Consider the following 20,009-nt stretch of genomic DNA (forward strand, 5'->3'; position numbering starts at 1 on the left):
CCAGTGCTTGCAGCTGCAGCCCCAGTGCTGTGCTGCGGCTCCCAGTGCAACAGGTCCCGCTGCCAGCAGCCCGCTTTTCGCTGCACCGCAGATTGTGAAGAGCACAAGCAGGGTTGACTGGGAACATAAAAGAATACAGGCAGCTTGAACAAAGCCTGGTTTTGTGCAAAGATATGAGGTAGCCCTGAGTTTAAAATATATAACAAAGAAATCCTTGGACTGTTGAACCTCATACAGATTTTTCCCTTTGTTTGGCTCATGCAGAAGCCATTAAGACCCTGTAGCACCCATTTGAATTCACCCTGAATTTCAGAACCGTTGACCTTAACGCTGTCTCATGAATTCCTGCATAGGGATACTGTATGATCACATGCTGTGCTTAAAGAGGTTCTGTGAGATGCATCATGGCAACACTAATATCTCTTTCTTCTGGCTGCATAGATAGGCAGAATGAAGTGTTGGTATGTCAAATGAGGCCAGGTGTGACTAGCGAATACATGACTTGAAATGCCATGAGTTACTTCACCTTCTCCTTCCTCCATTTTATTGAGGAGTTGATGTTCTGTGATTGTGTTCCCCTATCCCCTGCTGCTGCTCTGTTGGCTTTAATTAAAGATTCAGTAAGTGTGGGCGCTTCCTGGCTGAGCAAACAAGGATGGATTTAGGGAGGATTTGTTTTTGCAGATCACGCCGTCTAAATAGATGGTGTCTCTCCTTCCCATGGCTGTGTCAAAGGGATGCTTCAGCCGTGGCCCTGGGTGAGGAGGCTCAAGGAGGCGTGCTCAGGCCTGGGTATGCTGCTGGGCTGCGTTTTATTCTATGTTGCACGTTTTAAAATAAAGCTCTTCTCCCGTTGTTAGGACACGCGGTTGCTCAGGCCATATAAATTGCGTTATTAAATGAGTAAGGAGCCCTGCTGGGTGAATTGGCTTCTTGGTGAAGGCATAAATCTGGAGCAAGTGACGCTGTGCTGCTCCCCAAAATGATTCTGCAGCTGGGCCTGGACCTGAGCTGAGCGGGCCGGGTCCCCGTGTGAGGGGCAGCCTGGCCGGAGGGGCCTGCCGTTAGGGTTGTCATTTAGGAAATGCTAATTTTTTTCTCTGATGTTTCTGCTGTTGGACAGCTCTGTGGCTTGTCCCCTCCCCGTGGTGTCCTTTGTGCATTAATTATAACTGTCGTGGGGCAGGAGTTGCTGTCCCTTGCATCCTCTGTGCAGTGTCTCACATGGCGGGGCCTTGGGGCACTCCTGTGGTGAGGAGTGGCTGGGAACACGAGGTCGCTTCACTCTGCCACCTCACTTCCAGTCATTTTTCCACGAGGATTAATGTAGTTGAGCAGTTTCTTCCATGCTTCGCCAATTTTTCAGTTGTTTAAAAAAAGCAAGACTTTGTGTCCCCACACGGGGCTTCTGCTCCGTGCTGGATCTCCAGCATCTCCTGTAGATGGGCCCTGCATGCTTGGGGTCACTGCAGTGGCAAAGGAGCAAATCTGAACCTAAAGACTTCTGTGCACCGAGGCATTTCCAAAAATAAATATTAATGGACAACGTATATAATGACTTGATGTCCTCTCTTGGTGTGAAGTGGTGACTTGCCTGGAGCCTTGCCTGGTGTTGGGGTTGGTCAGGCACCATGGTGGTGCCTGCAGTTGGTTCCTCCACAGTCAGTGGCGCTCATGGCCACATCTGCCTTCCAAAGGCCTCCACACACAGGGTGTTCTTCAGCACCAAGCTGCTGTCTCTACAGTTAACGTTACTGTTGGTGAAAGAAAATTCAAGAGGATTTTCCCAAGACTTATTGTTTCTGTTTGGAGGTTTTCAAGGATTTGTCCTGTGAGTGCACACAGCTGTCGGGCTCAGGTTGGAAGTCCCTCGTGCCTCCAGCTGGGTGGTGGCTGTTGTGTGTCCCCAGGTCTGTGAGAGCTGGGGCTCAGCCAAGGACACGAGGGGACTGCAGTCAGCGTCGCAGAAGTACTTCAGTGTATTTCTGTAATCACAACTCCACTAGGCCATTTACAGCCGAGTCATGGGCTGTGCTCAGGAGAGGCCTGGAGCTCGTTTGCATGGCTGAGCATTGAAGGATATTTCCAGCAGTTGTTTGCCAGGAAAATACAACAAGCAATGAAGGCCCTTTACTAATTAATTGTAATGGCAGGAGGAAGGGGAGGGAATTGCTTTCCCATCATGGCTGCTGTGAAGATGCTCTTGAAAAGGCAGAAAAACGTGTGAAAGCTGCCAGAGCCAAGAGATTGTTTAAGGATATTGTTTGCTGTGAATGAAACATTGCCAGGCAAGCAAAATAAACAAACTTTTCTATTTTCTTTTGCAGGGTCGTCATGTTAAAACAGGACAGCTTGCTGCTATTAAGGTTATGGACGTCACCGGGGTAATGTATCTTCCTCCTCCTGCATCGTTAAATTGCCAGATAAGAGGGGAAAGGGGACTGCATGTGATAACGTGGCGGGTTGTGGAAGGCTTGTATTCCTGGGAAGCGAATACACTTTGAGATGATTTGAGATGTGCCATTAAGAATTTGTGTTTTTAATAAATGTGGGAGAGGAAAACAAATCTGGAAGAGTTTTGAGATTAAGTATTTTTGTGCTGGAACAATGAAGCATCCTGTTCCAGCAGTGGCTCTTTTGAATGGATTAATAAAATCTAAAGAAAATTGTAGCCGCACGATTCTGGATTCATAAAACCTGTTGGTTTTTTTTGAAATCCAAGTATTTCACCAAAAACCTTCAGTTCACCAAAACTATGTGCAGGTATTATTTTGAATAAATTTATTATGCAAGTTAAAGTACTTCTTTTGTATCCTATTGATACAGAGAAAAAAATGCAGCAGCCTGGTTTCAGAAAAGTATCTCTTTTGCAACTTATATCAGATCAAGAGAACTAAGAATTTACAAATTAGTAAACAAATAACAGGATTTAGGGGAAAAAATGGTTTTACCATTTCCCTACAGCCACAGAAGAAAAAATAAGTAGAATTGCTGTGATCCCTAAAAGCCTAAACAGATGCATGTAGGAAGGTCACATGAAAATGTTCTTTCTTGAATAGGATTTTAATAAGAAGTACCATTCATCTAGTTTTTGTAGGAAGCAAGCTATAAGGGAATAGACAGACCCATCAAGCATAGCGCTTTGGCACGAATGACTGTGAGAGTCCCATGAGGTAAAGTGTGAGTTTACAACAAATTTAAGCTGAAAAATCAGAATCTATATTGCGGCCAAAGAGGAGCTTAAATTTGAGTCAGCACTTAGGTAGTTTTAAACTATTATCACTTCAGAGGTGAGACCTCCAGGGCCTCTGAAGGAATGCCACTAGCCCCTAGTCACTGCCAGAAAGCTGCTCAGAGTAGGACCGGGCTTGGGCAGGACTGGCAATGACCACAGGGAAAACTGAGCAAGCCTGTGGCGTGCTAGAGGACTGACTGCGCTTCATCGCTGTTACGCTGAGGTCGGATCTAGAGCCAGATCTAGGGCCGTGTTCTCCAGCCACTGCAGGAGAAAACTCGCTGTTTTCTCTAGAGAGACTGACACCACGGGGGGATGAGAAGACCTGGTCAGTGGTACCCAGGGAGCTGGTGGCTTTTGGCACTGACAGCTCCTCAGTGCCTCCAGCATGGTTGAGCATCCAGTTGCTTTTCTGAACCAAAGAACTTCAGTAAAAACAAAATCTCTGGGGCCTGATAAACCAGTACATTCCCTGGTTCCCCAGGCAAATGAAGACAAACTTGTTGAGTGCTTGAAGGAAAGAGGTGCTAATGGTCTTTCAGAATAGTCCCCAGGTGTTTCTTGTAACCCTTGGGTCAGTTCCTCACCCTCTTTGGTGCTTACAGTCTCCGTGTTCTTATCAAAGATAGAGTTGGAGGTCATTTATACAAGCTCCACTCCTTTTATTTTTTTTTCTTCCTCTTCACTCTTCTTCCCTGAATTCTCTCTGAAGAACTGTAATCATTAAGTCATTTTACATGGTATCTTGGAAGAAATCTGTGTTTCTGGCTTTGTTGTGTGACATCTGGTCAGGGAGCACTGGTCTTTAAGAGGAGCTGCATCTGCCGTTCAGCTGATCGCCAGGTCGTCTTGTCATCTGCTGGTTTGTAAAACTGAAGGCAGGATGAAGCAAGTGGGGGACAGAGGGGCCGTACAGAGAGAAAGAAGTGACAGTCCTCCCGGTCCTTTTATAATAACGCTCATCAACACCAAGGTGCTAACTACTGCTCCGCAGCCTGTGAAATTACAGCTGTGCAACGTTTTCTAGAAAAACGTCCTGGTGGGCCTCCTGACAGGTCTAAGAGGTTGTGCTGATGCATTACCGGAATAATGCAAGTATGGTTAAGCTTCAGAGCAATGTGGTACAAATGCAAATTATGACATGAATTAAAATTTCAGTTTAGAAATGGTGGGCTGAAAAGACGTAACTTGTGAGGCCAAAGTCTCCAGTCCAGATTTTGTGTTCCCAGGCCTCTGGTGTCAATGACATACTACAAAAAGTGACTGTAAAAAAAATCAAAAAAAAAAAAAGAAGGAAACTTAGGAGAGAGGATGGTCAGAAATGGGAGAAATGGGGTGTGTGGAAGTTCAGCAGTGTAGCAAAGAGAAATTGGAGCCTGTGAAGTGCTGTCTCTTAGTGTCACTGTTTTGTTTTGTTTTTTTCTTTCCCCCCCACTCCCATCCTAGGATGAAGAAGAAGAGATCAAACAAGAAATTAACATGTTAAAGAAGTATTCTCACCACCGAAATATCGCTACATATTATGGTGCTTTTATTAAAAAGAACCCACCGGGAATGGATGATCAGCTCTGGGTAAGTTGCTTTCTTTTCCTTGAAAATAGCTGGGTTTTAGCAAAACCATTTTCTCTGTGTTACCTACTTACCACCAACTGTATTACACAAAGTACCTTATTTTGTGGGTTTTTTTTTTGAAGTCATGACTTTGAAAAGGCTGTTCCTGCGCCGGAAAATGCTTCTCCGTTTTGCTTGTAAAGTCTTTGCAGACTGATGATTAAAAACATTTTTGTTCTGGATTGTCATTAACAGCATCTTTGTTATAATAATCAATTGAAAACTATCGTATCTCACGAAAATAAACAAATGCGTCAAAAACAGTTGGAAGGAGAAGGGAGCTTTGCTGGGAAGATGGAGGCTGAGAGGCTGGGTGGGGGATGCTGCCGCTCCTGATTCCTGCCAGCTCTCGGCATTGCTTCTGGTGCTCCATGTTGCACAGAGGCGGTGCAGGGACATGAAGAGAAGGGGGGTGGAGCAGGGAAGGCAGAAAGGTCTGTGGCTGCTCGGCTGTTTCAGAGATGATCGCCTCGTATTGCTGAAGGGATAGAAGCTGCTTTGCCTCCCCATAAATCCTTGCCTGCCTCATCCTGCTGCTTCCCTTGCTAGTGGCTTCTCAGTTATTAACTCAGCATTGGTAGTCCTTGGAGGACAGCGCAGAAATCTGCTATTACCAGAGGTTACCGGAGCGTGGGAGCCCACCTCCTCCTCCTCCTGGCCTGGCTGCTTGCCTTCCTTCTTACCCCGAGGGCTAGAAACACAACGTACCGTTACCGTGCTATGCTCTGAGCTCGGCTGGGCTGAGGTGGCTCAGAACCAGCTCCTCTCCAGCCTGGCAGCAGAGCGGGTGGCCTGCCTGGGGCTGGGACACCCAAACCCACATAGCTGAGCCCACGCCGGGCAGGTGGCCTCTCACGTCTTACGTGCGTTGTGCAGGGTTTTCATCGCGCAGAGTACTGCAGGTGGCGGAGCTGGCTCTAGCTGAACGCATTCAGGCCAGAGGAACCGGTGCCAGCCTTTTCTCAGGTTTGCCCAGTGCTGTACGTGTTTTCCCTTCGGTTCTGAGAAGGCAGCAATGTCCTCTTCGGTTTGAAGGAGGAGTCCTAAGGAGAAAGCTTATTTTGGCGTCCAAAGAGGACTGCTGGAGCCCAAGTCTGCAGGAGTAACAGATACCCATGGTTCAGCTGGGAGGCAGCGGACGTACTGAAGAGACGATTCCTATGTTGAGTGTATTAAAAAGTTATGAATTAGTGTCAGCATCCAAAACCTCGGTTTTCGTCCTTTTAAGAAACTGTTCCCAACATCTTTCTCTGCGTCATGACAGAGTTAGCGCAGATTGTTGTTTTCATTAGTTTCCATATAACCCACGCTTTGTTATAGGAAAAGGTTTCCAGTGCAGTGGCTGCAGTTGATTGCCCCTGCGCCCACATGGCAGGGGGCTGCGGGTGCCAGGGAGGGTCATGGAGGACAAAAATGGCACCTGGGACAAAAACGGCACCAGCGGGGTTCAGTGCCACTTTGATACCCGAGACATGCTGGTCTGGTGTACACGGTTATTGAGGAGACTTGGGGGCCTGGGCTCCAGGGGCTTTTATTACTTGGGTTTGTTGTGTTTTTTTTTTTTTTTTTGCTGTTGTTGTGGGAACTCTTGAAAAACGTGTTCTTTGCAGTGGGCCTGGAATTCAGCGAAGAGAAAGCTGTCAAGCTGAGAAATGCCTTTTCGTCCCGTGAAATTCCATTTGGCTTTAGCTGTTTTATAATCGGTGTCAAAAAAAAAAAAAAAAAAAAAAAGAAAGAAAAGAAGAAAAAAAAAAAGAAAACCAACCCACAGCATTTCCCCTTGTGCTGCTGGAGTGCCTGGAGGAAAAAAAAAGCGCCGAGTGTGTGCCAAAAGCCCGAACAGACAGACAGGCACTCCCCGGGCTGCGCTCAGCCCCTGCGTGCAGGCAGCGGTGCAGCGCCTTCCTGCTGCCTGGCTCTGGGGTTAACACAGCCTGAGCAGGGAAGTGGGTTTCTTAATTCAGCCCCGGTTCAGAGAGTTCTTGGCGTATGCAAATGTTAATAAAAATAATCTTTTTAAAATGATCTGCCCGGATGAGAGAATCCGGATTTCCTTTTCGACCAGCTACCTGTCAGCTCAAATTCTGCAGCCTTTCTTAGGGGGCTAACAAAGAAAACTGTTGCAAAAGCTGCTCTCCTTGCTTTGAGGAGTGCTGGCGTGCAAGGTTTCAGCCCGTGCCTGGTGCTGGGCTGGTGGAGGCGTTCACGAGGAAGCTCCCTCCTGGCTGCGGAGCAGAGGAGCGCTCGTGTCGCTGTGTTAAATAGCTGTTGTTTCAGCATCTGATTGAATTAGGACTTGTGCGAACTCTATCAGTCTTGCGGAGCAGATAAAGGCTTGTTTATTTTTCATTGGCCCTTTGTTGAAATAAAACGGTTTCTGATAATGCCCAAGTAATTCTTTTTATCGACATTCAGGAGGCTGATACGGAAATAAAAAACAGAGCGCTCTTTCAGCGGAGATTAAGATCTCTCAGAAACGCAGCAGGCTGCTGACATAAAGTATTGTCATCGCTTCTGCCGCATGCCTTGGTGATGAACAGGTCTCTTGGTGCTGCTGCTCCATTCAGGAGCAGCCACTCGCCCTGAAAGACGAGCTCAGTAACCGAGTGAGTTTTCCTGAAATGAGAGAGCCGCGCAGGGCCTATTTTACCAGACAACAATAGAGATGTGTGTCACAAATCTGAAATCTGATAGGTTAGTTTAAAAAAAAAAAAGGAGGTGAAGGTCATAGGGACAGCCCTTATGGAACATTAAAAACAAACCCAAGACCTTGTTCCTATCGTGGATAAGGTGTCGCTTGGCAGTGCAAGGGGAGGGTGGGCTGCAGAAACGGGGGAAATAGCCCAGGGGATGGCGACGAGCTTGTTACCTTCCCCTTGCTCGTCTCAGATGTGTAAGGTGTTGGCTGCCAGGCTGTGCAGGACCCAACCTTCCCTCTTTTGCCCTGCCTTCCTACCTGGGGGCCAGCTGCTCCTCCCTCCGGCAGGGACGTGCCTGGAGGCAGCGGCCAAAAAGGCTCCTTAGGGCTGGCAGAAGCTGCTTCGTCCCCGTGTGCTAACACACCCTGTGCACCTGCAGGGCAACGTGGGTGCCGCTCTGCTGGCTGTTTGCCCTCCCTCCTTGCCCTGCACAGCGTGCCGTAGCCCTGCCACGCGTGCACAGCCGTGTCGGGCTCTGCTGCTGCTGGTGGCAGCCGAGGGCAGAGCCCGGCGGTCCCCAGGGCCAGCGGTGCTGCTGCCGATGGGTCGCTTCCATGGCAACCTCGCTGGCACCGGGAGGTGGATTTGTCATGAAAGGGGAAGAAAAAAGCTGCTACCAGGCAGGCTTCAGCATAGCTGCTGGTGGCACTGGGGGTCCTGCAGCCACCCGTGCAGGGGGACGGCCTCCCAGGGCATCCTCTGCAGTGGTTGGTCTGGGGCAGCTCCCTCAGGAGAAGGAATTGGGGTGATTTAGGGCTGGATACCAAGTCAGGATGTCCTGACTGCAGCCACGCAACGCGCAGGACTGTTGCATAGTTGCAATGCTCTTTTTCACCGTGTGAAGCTGCAGGGGCCCGTTGGATTGCTGCGGGGTGATGTGAATGGGGTCACGCTGGGGATCTGGGGAGAAAAATGGGGGCGGTGAGGCTCCAGAGGGGGCTGTTAAATGGCACAAGCATGTATGCAAGCCCATCGAATCCGCTGGGTGAGATTGATCTTAATCCGCTTATGGGCACCGCAGAATATTTTGGGGTTGTTGATGATACCTTGCGTCACGGGAATTAAATCATTCCACGTTTGACAGGAGGCAGTTTTTGGTTGAGCTGTAATTCTCTTTAGTCCCTCCAAACTCTGCAGCCAGGGGACGCATGGGGCCAAGGGACTGGGACATCTCCAGACCCCAGCCGAGAGCACAGCGGCCAGAAGAAAGCCTCTCTCCCATTTCCACTCGCACTCACAGCCAGGTCCGTGCAGACGTTGCAAACACCGCAAGACTACGAGCCCAGCTCGTTTCCCTGCCGTCCCGAAGCGTTCAGCTGACTCAGGACGCGTGGCTGCCCTCCGGCTCCCCAAGGGACAAGATTTGCTCGTCCGGCCTCGAAGCGCAGGGCTGCGCTGGCGGTGCCGAGCCAGGCACGTTGTCACACGGAGACGGGCGAGAGCCGGCCGCAGAGCAGCCGCTGCCGTCACAGGGAGAGCACGGCGGCGCGGTGGGGCTGTGCTGGGTGCGCAGCCCGCTCCTGCTGCAGTGCCTGCACGGGCGATTAAAGCCTGCACTTATCGTAGTTCAGCGTGCATAACGGGGGAGATTTTTTTCTGTGGAATATTTTAATCCGCGCGAAATACAAATTCAGTCAATGCCTCTGTTTCTGAAACGGGCATCGGGTTTTTCTGCTGAGCGACGCGGTGAGGGTTTTTGCATTTTAATGCTCCGGCCTTGGCTCTGTCATTGCCACGAGGTGTGGGGTAGGAGAAGCTTTTACAAGGGAGCCTACTTGTGGGGTGAGGTGGGAAATTTTTGTGGCTGGGCCATAAAAGACCGCATTGCACCCAGTTTCTGCTTCTGCACCCAGCAGAGGGAAGGGTTTCCAGCAGCGTTTAGCCTGGGGGACTTGTGGGATTCTTTTCATTGACTTAAAAAAAAAAGGGCATCCAGATTGTTGGTGGGGTGAGAAGGAACACAAAAGGAATGGGCTTGCAGAGCAAAGGATCAGGATGATTTCTGTGGGTCCCTCTGGAGAGGCTGGAGCTGTCTGACATTAACTGGACTGGGCTTTATGTACTGGAGAAGCTCGTGTTTGAGCCCTTTGGGGTGATGTGTAGTGGCAATGGGAGCAGAGGTCTTCATGGACATTCCCAGTAGGGAGATGGTGGTGGTTGGGTTCAAAGCTGTGAAGGCTCTCTGAGCGATACAACAGACAGAGATTTACAGCTGCTGCTTCTGATTTTGCCTCACCTATGAATTTTGCTGTCACTCTGATGTGAAGAGCCAAGTAGATGCTAAATGAACTGTGTTCAAAAATACTTCCTCCATAAATGGCTTGCAGATTAAATTTCAGAAGATGATATTACCTTTATCCCATCTTGATGATAATTTTTAATTATGGTTAATAAAAATTCAATCTGCATTTCGAGTTTATTGTCTTACCCCATCATGACTCCATCCTTTAAGAAGATGAGTAACGATGCGAGTGTTTGCTGGGCAAAGCTCTCACCTGGAGACATGGGGCTGGTGAGACAGTACCTGAGTAGAAGCACCATTTGAAGCCTTCCCTACGTGTGTACTAGTCTGTCCTAAAATGAGCTGGAACTTTTGTTCCCTTTTCTTTTCTCCTGGAAGGCTGTTTGTGGGTTTCCTACCTGAATATACCCATAAGGTGTTTGTGTAATGATCCTATGCCACTATCTGCCTTGTTGCTTAAATAATTCTTAAGTCATTCTGAAGACGACCCAATCATCTTGTTAGTCCTGTCTGTATCTGCTGTAGTGAGCATTTATTGTTCTTGTGGGCAGTCTCACCTTGCCTAATGGTGTGACTCCTTATTCATCTTCTTATTCATCTGTATTTTCTGTCTTTGGAGGCTGCGTAGTATGAACCATAACTGGGTCTTCAGTAGCATCCATCCTGATGATCAGCAGAAATTCTAGAATCATAAAATCACAGAATATCCTGAGTTGCAAGGGGCCCACAAGGATCACTGAGTCCAGCTCGTGGGTCCCCAGCGGTGACCCAGCAGTGCAAGGGGATCACATTGCCACGAACCGCCGCAGCAGCACGCTTCCAGCTTCCCTCTCATTCCATACAAAACTTCTGGAAGTGGTGTTTTTTCAGTCCGGTGTCTGTCAGCTTGCCGCTGCAGACAGGAGTACGCTGACAGCCTCATTGTCTTTCTGCAGCTCTGTCTCTTGGAGCAGAGCTTACCGAAGTGCCTTGCTGTGAGCAACTCGTGCTGAGCCCCCTGGGCCCTGCCCAACTGGACCAGGAGGTGCTGGCGCTGCCTGCTGGCGCTGGATGCTTTCCTAGGGACGTTGTGGGACCGTGCAGCTCTTAAAAAGCTGAGTTGGAAACCCTCCCCCTGGGATTCTTTTTCCCTTTGTCTCTTATTTTAATCTCGCAGAGATTTCACGATTGCAGATTTCAGATCCATCAGCAGGCAGCTGCATTATTCACCTCCTGGTGCAAAATTCATCTTACCTCTGTGGAAATGAGGGAGAGGACGGAGGACCGAGTGAGTTGCCAGCTCCATAAAGATAATCTGGCAGATTAATGGATGCACTGGCTACTTTAATGGTGTTTGTTCCATCTTCCTTTAAGTGTTGTGGTTGCAATATGCAGCGTGCCATGCCCTTCCTCTTCCGTAGCTCTGAGGAGCGCAGACAAGCAGGTACGATGTGAGTGAGCCCGTCTGGCTGCAGAGGGAGAAGGCAAAGGTGCAGTGCTTCTTAAACAAAGCTACTACCCAACCTCCCCCATCCTTTCCAGACAGCTAGGTCTCTTGCTGCGAGCCCCGGTGAGAACCTGTGGATGAATTCCCGTGGTAGGGGACCATCGAGTGTTGCAGGGAGAGGTCAGCCTTTTGGGTTGGAAGGAGTTTTTGGCTGGGTCAGCTATCCGGGGATTTCCTTTCAGGATTTGCTGCAGCGGTATCCCGAATGTTCGTGTAAGCAGAACCACGTGCAGGTACTGATATTCCCCGGGTGTCAATCAGCCAAAAGGAAAAAAGACAGGAAAAGCGACGTTGGAACGAGTTGTTCCATTAATCCCCATTCAGGGAGTAATTAGTAAGCCAGGACCGAAGCCAAGTCGGGTGATCCAGCCTGACTGCTGCTCTCACGCGGCTGGGGTGGGAAGGCTGCAGGCGCAGCAGCAGCGCGCCTTGCCTGTGCACAGGGCAGACCCTGGCCAGTCACGCCTCTGCTTCTTGAAGCCAGTTTCCTGACGTAACAGGGATATGCAAGGAATTTTTCAGCTCTCGTTTTAGGAAGAGAAGAGAAATTTAATATCAAAACTAAAGATAGGAGCGTGGTCGAAGCGGTCTCTCAGCCAGCCAGGATATTTTCTGCTCAAGCGTTTCGTTTATAGTGGAGGTTTGTAGCAGTGCTCAGCCTGAATTTTGTGATTGTTTATTTACGACAGTCTTTTTAATCGCTGTGTTTGAGCAATTTGGTTGGGAGTAAACCTTTTGTTGTTTCTTTCTCTTGGCCCATGCTCTTAATGACGTGATGTCACTTGCTGGGAAAACGTTCAATACCATGTAAGCTGCATGCGATAAGGAACCTGAAACATGCACAAGGAAGACCCTGGCGAGGCACGACTTGTATGGAGAGGAAATATCTTTTAGCAGACAAGCTGATCTGATTGGAAAACGTGGTTTCACTTTGAGAGAAGCACATCATCAGGTCTTGGAGGAGGTTTGCTGTATGTTCGGGCTGGGCTCGTGTTCCCAGGCACAGTGATGTCTCCTGCACACGCTGGGAATCCGTGATGGCCCTGGAAGGCAGCCTCGCATCCCGGGCTATTTTTGTATGTTTTATTTCCCAGTTGCTCAATGACAAGATTAGGTTTGGGCCCGGGTTAGATTCTTGTATTTCTATATTTGATATTAGGAAACTTTGTCAGTGGTACAGATGGTGGTGCCCAGCCTAATCTGAAGCAGCGCGCACAATAGGGCTCCGGCTGTCCCTGGGGAGCCTGCACAGGCAGCTTTGCCTCCAGAAAGGTGCCTGCTGAAAAGGTGGTCAAAGGCAGAGATCTGCTGCTAGAAAAAGTTGAAAAATACAGCTCTTTTTTAAGGTTGCGGGAAGCTTTCAAACATGTCACGTTGCTTTCACATTTTCAGGGTTGAAAAGTTTAAATGCAGGAGGCAGTCTCGCTCGTCTTGCTGTTTATACTAGAGACTGGTGATAGATCCTAAGTATAAAGTAGGGCATGCAAGAGCAGGAGCTGAGATTTCAAGGTTTCCAATCGCCTCTTCTGCTTTTCAGCATCGAAGTGACTGCTGCTTCTTGTTCCCATCCTAGTGGAGAGCACCGTGCCTTTCCAGCCTTCCAGCCTTTTATTGTTCCCTTTCTTAACCAAAGCCACATGGATTAAAAGTTGATAGGGTCGGGATTACGTGGTGGTGGCTCTGCATAGCACCGCCACGGCCCCGCAGCTGCGATGGCAGGGTTTTACCCTTGGGTCAGGAGCCCAGAGGATGCTCTCAGGCTAATTGTGCTAATTGCCCTTCTCCTTCTTTTGGCAGCTGGTGATGGAGTTCTGCGGCGCGGGCTCCGTCACCGACCTCATCAAGAACACGAAGGGGAACACTTTGAAGGAGGAGTGGATTGCCTACATCTGCAGAGAGATTTTACGGGTATGTGTCCGGAGGGAGCTAAATGCCATGTGCTGGTGGAGTGTTGCACTTGGTTCTCGGGGGACACGGGAAGCCCTTGGCTCTTGAGGCTCCGTGGCTGCCGCGCTGCCATGGACTAGAGCTGCTTCGGTGCCGGTAGGCATGAATGATTCATGTGCTTGTATGATGCATAATAAATAAGCGCTAGTTAATGCCCTTTAGCTCTCTTAGTTCCCTGACTTTTAACCCTCTTTTCTCCTTCAACAAAAACATAATTTTCTTTAATATTAATAGGGCAAAGATTTATTTACAGTAGAATTATATTTTCAATTAATGGAAAGGTGAGGACTAATAAAATCGGTGGAAAGAGTCTGCATGATTAAAAAGCACCGCGTGCTTTATTAAATCCACATGTCCCTGGCTTTAATGAGGATGCTGCAGCTTTTATACCTGCAAGATAAATGTTTGATTGGAATGTCTTAAAATGGGCCACGCTGGAGTTTCACATACTGGGAGGTGGCACCTTCAGCAAAGGCTTGCTTTCATTTTCTGCAAATGAGGTCAGATTATGTGATTGTAATGGCTGCCCCGACATTAAAATCTAGAGCTCCACGAACTGAGGTTTTGTTCAGGAGAAGACAGAAATATCAGACACGTGAAGAAAACGGTAGAAGAGCCATTCAAAGAAAATGAGACGAAATGACTGCTCTGGCAGCTCTCATCAGGCTGTCTCTGACACGGTTTCCGAGGCTCCTGCTGCTGTCCAGGGGTGACACAGCATTTCTCTTTTGACCCTGGATGCCACCATCAGCGCCGACACTACCAGTCTGATGCGCAGAAGGAGCTGGCGCTGTAGCTAATCAGTTGTTGCACGGACATTTCTTCCAGTGTCAGGAAACCACAGTTGCACGGGCTTATTTTAAATGTATGAGCTCTGTGGGCCTACTTCTTAAAATAGTCTCTGTTAGTGAGTCAGAACCTAACCACTGAGTCATGTCCCAGGGCCACCATCAAGTGTCACCGCTCACATTTGGGCCCTGCAAAGTGCAAGCTCCGCTCCGCTGTGGCCACGCGTTGAGTCAGTTGGTTGGTGACCTGCAGGCTGGGAGGTCTGTGGAGGGTTTCAGGTCATAAAAATAGTGTTTCAGGGCGTAAAAGATTCCCACCTTAGCTGCAAGCCGCGTGGCTCGTTCTTGTTTCAGAAGTTGGGGGCCTGTCGTAATTCTGACACGTGAGACTTGGTCCTGCCCCGTGGAAGGATTTGTTGAAATTGAGTGAAATTTTTGCTTTGCCTCCAGTGCACGAAGGAGCCTCTAACTGGGCATAATGTGGCTAAAAATTGAATGCAGCAGGGCTCCTCTACAGATCTAATCTGTTCCACAGTGTTGTCCCAAGGTAACAAGCAAAAAATGACTAATAACTACCAGCAGTGATAGCAGAAATTATTTTCTTCCTCAAATATGAATGTTTAATGTGAAATGTAAACCTAATGCAAAATTAGTTTCTAAAGAAATCCATATTTTATTAAGCTGGCAATATAGGTGGATGTTACTTTGAAACTGAAATAATAAATGAATGAAATAAAAATGTAGGTTGCAAAAAGAAATTAATGAGCTAATAAAAAAGCACAACAGAAAAGCTCGTTTACCTTTAGCCTTTGAGACGGGCTTTTAATTTGAGCTATATCTCTATTAGGGATATGTGCAAGTTATAATATTTGTATTTGCATGGTAGCTTTTTTAGTACAAGCTTTCCTGTATATTGGAGCCCCATTTATTGGACCGATATAACAAAGAGAATTGGTTTTTTGGTTTCTGGATGATGGAAATACAGAAGGGAGACAAAAACATTCTATTATTTCTGCTACACAAATGGCTCCCTTGGGCAAGAACGCACACGGGGAAAATTACGCCTAGAAATACGGAGGAATTTGGGTTAATATGGGTTCCTGCAGAAACTGAAAGGTTGGTTTTAATCCCTGTAGAACTGACAGTCCCTGTCCCCTGCGACAGAGAGCACCCACTGCAGCACACAGAGGCAGCCCGTGGGCACTGCACTTGCTGGGGATGTCCTCCCAGCGTGTAACACAGGGCAGTATTTTCAACACATGATAAACAAGTGTTCTCAGGTGCTTAACTCCAGCTGTGAATCTTTCATTTCTGGACCATAATTGGTCGAGGAGGAATGTCAGAAAATAACGTGCTTTGAACTTGGATTCCTCTAACCTTTTTCTGAATTCTCTAGGGCTTGAGTCATCTACACCAGCACAAAGTAATTCATCGAGACATTAAGGGACAGAATGTATTGCTGACAGAAAATGCAGAAGTTAAACTAGGTAAGAGTGGGTTAGAGCTCTTGGAAATTGCAAGTAGGCTTGCTGGAGAGAAGCAAAAAATTGGTAGAGCCTGTAAATGACTTGGAGAAATGGGATGGATCCTAAGAGCTACTGCGTGTTTTTTCTTGTGCCAGCCTCAATAACATGACCTTGGGTGTTGATCAAGTGCCATGCAATAAACTGACAGTGATTGATGACCAAGTTCTGCATGCAAAGATCTTTTTTCAGTGGCATTTCTGTTATAGAGGTGGCTTGAGCAACTCTGCCATCAGATACGGGTTGAGCAATCATGACCATTTTTTCATGCCCCACTTTGAAAATTTGCCTATGTCCATCCCTGGACGTTCTCAAAGCCTGTTTCCCCATTGCTTTGTAGTAGTGTCCTACAGGATAGTAATCGGATCAATTTAGTGTGACATAATCCAGATTTGTTTTCCAAGGCAACCTGTGGGAGAGAGCTTCATTTGCAAGAACTACTGTCAATTTTGTATGCAGTGTTAGTCACCCTTGAGACGACCCGTCATCCACATGGAGATCATACGGATGACAGCAGATCAGCACAGATGATGTGCTGATATCCTCAGTTGTCCAGCACCCATGTTATTAAAGCTGTCTTTGTGCGTTTTAATTTATGCTAGTGATGAAAGATCTCTTACACTGGGAAAGTGAGGTGGAAACCTTGTTTTACCATGTGTCTCCTCTCTCTTCACAGCAGAATAAAAACCCAGCTTAACAGATGGCACCACCAGCTCCTTTGGCTTTATGCTGGTGAAGATTCCCCTCCAAGGGGAAATTCTTCAGGGCAAATCTCCAACCATTATGTTGTGCAAAGTGAACTTAGTGGACCATAGAGTATTCTCTCATTGATTTGATTTCATCAGTTTTTGCTTCATTTTGCAGCTCTATGCTTGACATTTCCCTATGGGCCTTTGTCCTTAGCCCTCAGTTCCTTAAGCCTTGTGCATTTCTGCCGTTTGCAGCAAGAATTTAGGTAGAAAAATGAGGCTTCTACAAACATTTGGCAGGCTTTAATTCAAATGAAAAAGCACAGAACAAAGGCTGCTGCTTATTCATGTTTCTAACCCTGTTTCTCATTAGTATGAGGAGTTGTGATTTTTTTTCATTGCCTCCTGGCAAGGAGGAAAAGGCATAGGGTTTCTTACGAAACCTGGAAATCAGATGATCAGATTCATCCTTGGATGACCTCTGTTGATCTGTTGACCTCAGCAGAGATGAAACAGGAATGTCTCCAGCCATATTTTTCTCTCCTGACTATGCACTAATGTACTTTAATGTTTTACATTCACCAGAAGAACGTTGCTCAGGTTTGTCTCTGACCTCATGGTGCCCTGTTGTCTTTCTGATCCACAGTGGATTTTGGTGTCAGCGCTCAGCTGGACAGAACAGTGGGCAGGAGAAACACCTTCATTGGAACGCCTTACTGGATGGCCCCTGAGGTCATTGCTTGTGATGAAAATCCTGATGCCACTTACGACTTCAAGGTACTGAAACAAGCATCTTCGTACTCTTTTGTACATCATTACAGATGTAGTCTGTGCAAAGTCTAGCACGTTCGCTGCTAAGGTACTCAAGGGATTAAAGCAGCTGAGAGACTCAGAAGGAGTTTTCTCTGTGTGCTGTCTGACTTAGCAGTGCTTGAAATTAGAGTTTGTGATCATAAACACCTTGGTATGATCTCAGATTTTATGCCCTAGTACCATAAACTAGAGCAGTCAGGAATTCAGTATATTCTTGCAGCTTTGCAAAATACATTGACAGGCAGCGTAGTCTCCTCCTGCTTTCTGGCTGTTAGATTTTGAGAAGTGAATTCAGGTCCAACGCAAATCTTTGTTGTGCTGTTCACGTCTCAAAATTTACTGCGAGGAAGTATTTCCCCATGCTGAGAAAGGTGTCAGACTGAGGCTTCCTACCTGCTATTCTGCTTTTCAGTGCTGAATGTTTAAATACTACCATCAAACATGCTGTATTTACTCAGTTTATTCTGCAGAAAAGTCAGGTCAGGTTTAGAAAGGGCAAAATCACATCTTTTGGCCTGCAGGCAGGTATTCATGGGGAGATCTGAAGGTTGCCACACAATCAGACATTCGGGGGTCTGACCTACTTTTCACATGTCTCTGTTGCCTGTTTAAAGTTTATTTTTGGATCGGTGGCAGCACAACATTGCTGCTGAACTCTAACGTGGCAGAGAGGTATGTGCCACATAGCAGGCCGGCAGGAGGGAGATGATTCCCACCTGCCCATTCAAACCCCAGTGAAGGCTGGTGTTTAAAGCAAGAAAAACTTACTATATTTTATCCCAGTTCTGCCTTACTGCAGGTTTCTGGACACACATCTGTAGGCATGTCTCTTGATTTTTGTCCCCTGTTTTTTCGAAGTGTCCAGAACTTCGTTTTCCAACTGCAAACATCCTAAGGTTCGTTGCACGTTGCCAGAGAGTAGGGAAAAACACTAAAACATGGGCTTTTGGAGGAGAACCTGAAAGATATATACAGCTTGCTGTACCACTGTTTGTGCACATGCTGAGAGGTCACTTTACAAAGTAATGTTTAAAAAGGTCTTTGTGACCTTTTGTTATGGGGCTAGGTAGCTGCTTTTTAACAGTAGGATGTTGCCGTGTAATAGCACAACAGCCCACCATGGTGGTACAATTTAGAGGTCAACTACTGGCCTCTCAGAGAATTCTGAAGTAACCAAAAGGTGCTTTGGTATTTCGTAGAATCCCAGACTGGTTTCGGTCACAAGGGACCTCAAAGCTCCTCCAGTCTCAACCCCCTGCCATGGGCAGGGCCCCCTCCCACCAGCTCAGGCTGCCCAAATCCCACCCAGCCTGGCCTTGAGCACTGCCGGGGATGGGGCAGCCCCAGCTTCTCTGGGAAACCTGTTCTAGTGCCTCACCACCCTCATAATGAAGAATTTCTTCATAACATCTAATCTAAACCTACCCTCTTTTAGTTTAAAGCTGTTACCCCTGGTCCTGCCACTTCACTCCCTGACCACGAGTCCCTCCCCAGCTTCCCTACAGGCCCCCTTTAGGCACTGGCAGGCCGCTGTAAGGTGTCCCCGGATCCTTTTCTCTTTGGACTGAACAATCCCAACTCTCTCGACCTCTTTATGTAGGAGCATTGCAGCCATTTCAGCATATCAGTCAACTTTTGAACTGATGATTTTCCTGAGAGCAGTTCTCCAGTGTCAGTTCAGACTCAGGGTTACATAAATTGTTAATGGTAAGGACATGTAGAAATAGTTTAATCTGCAATTATTTAATTTTCTTTGATTAACCAATTAAAACAGGCATTTCCTCAACTCCCCTGATTGCTGCGCTCTGTAGCAGGGCTGAAGCCCATGCTCCAGTCGTGGAAAAGAGAGCTGCAAGTCCCGTCGTTTGGAGGGATGTGGGTTTGTGGTCCTTTTGTTTTACAAGGGAGGGTGATAACTTCATAGGCAACTTTTTACCCTCACAGATCCCTGAGGTTTTTCCTCTTTCCAGAACAAGGGGGCACTTAGTATGCCATTGACTGATGCACAAGGCCGGGACCAGAATGCCTCTGTTGTCCCTGAGGATCAAACGCTCGTAGTGGGCTGGCTGCTTTTGTCTCTGAAGTTGTCATTTACGGTTTTTCCTTGACTGGGGATATGAAACAGAAGGCTGATTGCTGCCGACACACTTACTGCAGGGTGTTTTCGGAGCTCGCGGCGATGTGGGAGCCGCTGGACATTAGTCTGTTCCCCAGATCGTGTCCCTGCACCTGATGCTCTTGCTTTGAAGTGGGGGGAAAAAATGTAAATGGCGATTTTTTTTAAAGGGATGCAAATCAGATGCTCAGATTTGGCCAACTGGCTTAAAATAGTGAATACAAAAGATGAGACTTATTGGGTGAAAAAAGGAATCCTCACAGGCTTAATCTGTTGGACAAAAAGCCTCTGATCTCACTGCTTTCTCAGCCAGAAAGAGATGCCTGTGTAATCTATGGAAGGATGCAGTAAATGCCTCCTCACAAAAATAAACCACTTTAAAAAACAATAGATAGAAACCCCATGTTGCTGAAGTTATTTGTTGGTTTTTGCCCCAGACAGTCTTCCTTTTTCTTTAGAGATATCTTGTCAATAAGCTTAGAATCAAAAAAAAAAAAACAAACTTGCTTCCCTTCCCAAGTCAAGACAATACAAATATATTAGCGCCGCGGCTTTTTGCTGGGTGGACTGAAAAGCTTTTCAGACTCAAAAAGAAAAAAAATTGAATTCCAGATCAGCATAAAATGCGTGCTTCCCACTGAGTTTTCTGCTTTCTCTCGGAGACTTAGAGAGGTGATAATCCCTTTCTGCGCTGCTCCAGTTTTAAGATCACTTGGCATCTTGCATATAATGCTGGGCACCTCAATATGGAAAGACACACTAGGAATTTGGAAGGAGTTCAGCGGCAACCAAAAGGAAGGGGTCATGTGTACTGAATCATGTGGAAAGACTGAGATAATTAAGTATGCAGCACAAATCCC

The 20,009-nt window shown here is 47.3% G+C and overlaps 1 protein-coding gene across 9 annotated transcripts in view; it reads left to right on the forward strand.

Annotated features, from left to right (window-relative positions):
• The window catches only part of TNIK (TRAF2 and NCK interacting kinase), a 155,992-nt gene that overhangs the window by 77,981 nt on the left and 58,002 nt on the right, over positions 1-20,009 (forward strand). For all 9 annotated transcript variants that reach the window (XM_035557323.2, XM_035557326.2, XM_035557317.2 and 6 more), the window contains exons 3-7: positions 2,328-2,384; positions 4,682-4,807; positions 13,071-13,181; positions 15,405-15,495; positions 16,867-16,997. In XM_035557323.2, coding sequence (XP_035413216.1) covers positions 2,328-2,384; positions 4,682-4,807; positions 13,071-13,181; positions 15,405-15,495; positions 16,867-16,997 — 516 coding nt within the window. The remainder of the gene's footprint in view (positions 1-2,327; positions 2,385-4,681; positions 4,808-13,070; positions 13,182-15,404; positions 15,496-16,866; positions 16,998-20,009) is intronic.

The sequence above is a fragment of the Cygnus atratus genome, chromosome 9 (assembly GCF_013377495.2).
Source record: "Cygnus atratus isolate AKBS03 ecotype Queensland, Australia chromosome 9, CAtr_DNAZoo_HiC_assembly, whole genome shotgun sequence".
Lineage (NCBI taxonomy): Eukaryota > Metazoa > Chordata > Aves > Anseriformes > Anatidae > Cygnus > Cygnus atratus.